This window comes from Cebus imitator, unplaced genomic scaffold (assembly GCF_001604975.1).
Source record: "Cebus imitator isolate Cc_AM_T3 unplaced genomic scaffold, Cebus_imitator-1.0 Scaffold382, whole genome shotgun sequence".
In the NCBI taxonomy this organism is placed as follows: Eukaryota; Metazoa; Chordata; class Mammalia; order Primates; family Cebidae; genus Cebus; species Cebus imitator.
The window spans coordinates 451,130-454,469 of NW_016107697.1; the positions used below are offsets into that span (position 1 = coordinate 451,130).

The following is a 3,340-nucleotide window of genomic DNA, read 5'->3' on the forward strand; positions in this document are numbered from 1 at the left end:
AAAAAAAAAAAAAAAAAAAAAGAATTATGTAAGTGAAGTTAAAAGTCATGTGATTGGATTAAAATTATGTCTTCAGGTTTTTTTCTGTTGGTATTATAAATAGAACAGTAAAATATATCCCTCTGATTTTTTTTTTCTATTTCATCTCTATAATTTGATAGTGGTCTTTGTTATAATTAAATTATTGTTTTGTCATAATGGTGCATTGGGATGCACACTATCTTTTCAGCACAGCAGGACACATTGGTTTTGAAAGCTCTTATCCTTCTTGCACTATTTGAGGGCTTTAGATGGTGCAGTAAAATTAAAATGTCAAGTCTGTGGATCTGTTCAATTTCATAAGTGAGGACAGTCCTGGCGGTCAGCTACAGTGAGTATTGGGACAGGAGCTGCATTGTCTAGCCTGGGAACTCCACAGCTGTTAATCGTGCTGTTGTTGTAGTGTCACTGCCATGTGTTTCTTGGTTGAGGAAAGGCTACATACAGTGTTATGTCTGCCACCAGAACCTTTTAGTAATAGTGAAAAACTACTGACCTCCTTTCATATGGTTTCATTAAAGTCTTTCCTGAACTACAAAGTTGAGGAATTTTTCATGTACAAAATCTGATTTCCTAGAAGTAGTTCTTTTATAAGGCAGTCTTTTTGATTTATAAATTTGTGCTTCTTTGTTTTTTCCTTCTAATTGGAACAGTCACTAAATTAATGATATTATAGTTTTATTAAATACATGTTACTATAATACATTGTTGGTTAGAATTATTTTAAAGGCAGAATATCTTAGCTAACTTAAGCTGTACATTATTTTCATTCTTGTTTTTGAAAGAAGTTTAAGGTAGATATTTGAAATAGTTGAACCTTGATATTGCTAATTAAGTGCTACAGTTACTAACAGCTCCCTGACCAAAGTATGTATCTTTCTTTTAACCTACATTGTTCAAAGCCCAACTCCTAACAATGAGAGATTGTATATGGACCTAAACTCATTTATTTTCCTCAAGTTGATAATTACCTATTAATTAACATTTAAACAGTTTAGAGTGGAGAATATAAATTCATTGTTAGGATAGACATTAAAAATGAGAAGTCTAATATTTAAAAGTTAATAATGCAAACAATCTCATTGTACTGTTTTTTAGAGTGTAATCACAGCTTTTTAGCTTTTTTTCTGCTGCTCAAATTGGTAACTTTCTGGCTTCTTTTGAGTGATACGATATTTCAGGATATATAGCAAAGGCTCATTAAATCATATCAAAAATCATGTCCAAATTAGTAAAATGTTTAAATTGTAGGATAAATTTACTAAGTTGAGTTAGAAGTATTTCTCTTGAGTTGTTTGAAAGGTTATTTATGATTATGTGAAATATTTATAGGTGAACCTTGGTATTTATTGGAATTTTTCATTTAAGTTCATTAAATAGTTCTGCTGCATGGAATTTATAGCATTCTAATTTGCTTACTTTAGTTCAATAAATTCTTTTTATAAGGTGTGAAAGTCAACTTTAGCTTACACAATGTCTGAATTATATCAACATTCAAATTTATTGAGTCTGAATTGGAAATTATTTCAATATTAGCTTCTGGGAGACATTTTATTGTTTTGATTTCTTTATAGTATATAAGTATATTTCAGGATTGTGTCACATGGTATGAATTGCTTTATATTTGCTTTTATCCCCTATTTTGTAAAATATTTAAGTGTTTTGAATCTTGTATTAATTTTCAAAATATGCTTGAGGAGAACAGTAAGCAGTTACAGGAAATATGTGTTAATCACAGGCCAGTTAATAATAAGTGAAACTTGGTTTCACAGTTATTGGAGGAGAATGTGTTTAAAAAAAATAAATGATACACAGCAGAACAATTCTGAGGGGTCACATGTGTCTTCTGCTCATCCAGGCAGCAGGGCATGGAGCGAGAATAAATGTGAGCACCTCCCTCTCTCTATATTATGTTCTCAGATTTAAGAACGTGTTATAATGGCAGAGGAGGATCTTGGTGTTGACAATATGTCTGATTCATAAATCTCACTGCTTCATGTCTGATGTACAGGTGTAACTCTGGAAGTCCTCCTGACCAGGCTTGTGGGAGTTCTCTTTGCCTCTCTTGTGTTTTGGCCTTGCTTTTCCTTATATCCCATGTTCTTGTCTTTCTTCCTTTATGCTCTTTTTTTCCTTTATTCCAAAGGTGGCATATACTATATATATAACTTTTTATACTTTTTTTTCATTTAATATGTCATAGTGATCTTTCCCAATTAAAAGATAGGAAGGGCCAGGCACCACCTGTAATCCCAGCACTTGGGGAGTTCAAGACCAGCCTGGGCAACATAGGAAGAACCTGTCTCTACAAAAAAAAAAAAAAAAAAATCACATGTGGCAGCTCATGCCTGTAATCCCAGCACTTTGGGAGGCTGAGGCAGGTGGCTTGCTTGAGCTCAGGAGCTCAAGGCCAGCCTGGGCAACATAGCAAAACCCCATCTTTAAAAAAAATTTAAAAAATTAGCCAGGTGTGGTGGTGCATGCCTGTAGTCCCAGGTACTCGGGAAGCTGAGGCAGAAAGATCACTTGAGCCCAGAGAGGTCAAAGCTAGAGTGAGCGGTGATTGCACTTCTGCACTCCAGCCTGGGCAAGAAAGTAAGACTCTCACATACAAAAGAAAAAATAATAAAAAATTTTTGAAAGATAATTAACAAGCTTTTCCCTCATCCTACTGTCATAATCTGAATTAGGAAGATAAAATTCATCCACTAATTAGGGGCATAGTTAATATAAAAAGGTCACTTATTAAGTTTTATTCTTAAAATATATACTTTTATTCTGAAATTTTTCTGTGAGATTGGATCTTTCCTAAAATGTATACAAGAAATGTAGAAATATTTAATATAAACATTGTCTTTTACTGAGAGCTGCTGAAGATATATAATCATTATTGAGAACTAAGTTCAAATAAAACCATAATTAAAATTTGGGGGATTCTTCTTGCTATGTACATTAATTGATCATTTTTTACTTTAGTTATATGTATATATAAATGAGGTAGTGCACATAGCATAGAGATTATAGTAACCAGCTTAATAGCTTCTTAATATAGAAAGGTCTTCTTCATAGACAGTAAACTTTATATGGTCTATTTTCTTTTTTAGTTCTAATTAAAAAGTGTCATTTTAGAGACAGGGAGAAGGAAGAAAGGGGAAATGACTTTAGGCCTATAGAAAAACAGGACTAAGGCCGGGCGCGGTGGCTCAAGCCTGTAATCCCAGCACTTTGGGAGGCTGAGGCGGGTGGATCACGAGGTCAAGAGATCGAGACCATCCTGGTCAACATGGTGAAACCCCGTCTC

At 33.6% G+C, this 3,340-nt stretch overlaps 1 protein-coding gene across 1 annotated transcript in view; it reads left to right on the forward strand.

The window, feature by feature from the left end:
- The window catches only part of LOC108288695 (ubiquitin carboxyl-terminal hydrolase 45), a 47,411-nt gene extending 44,185 nt beyond the window's left edge, over positions 1-3,226 (forward strand). The window contains exon 11 of the mRNA XM_037731099.1: positions 3,144-3,226. Within this exon, the coding sequence (XP_037587027.1) occupies positions 3,144-3,226 (83 nt within the window). The remainder of the gene's footprint in view (positions 1-3,143) is intronic.
- Positions 3,227-3,340: the final 114 nt, after the last annotated feature.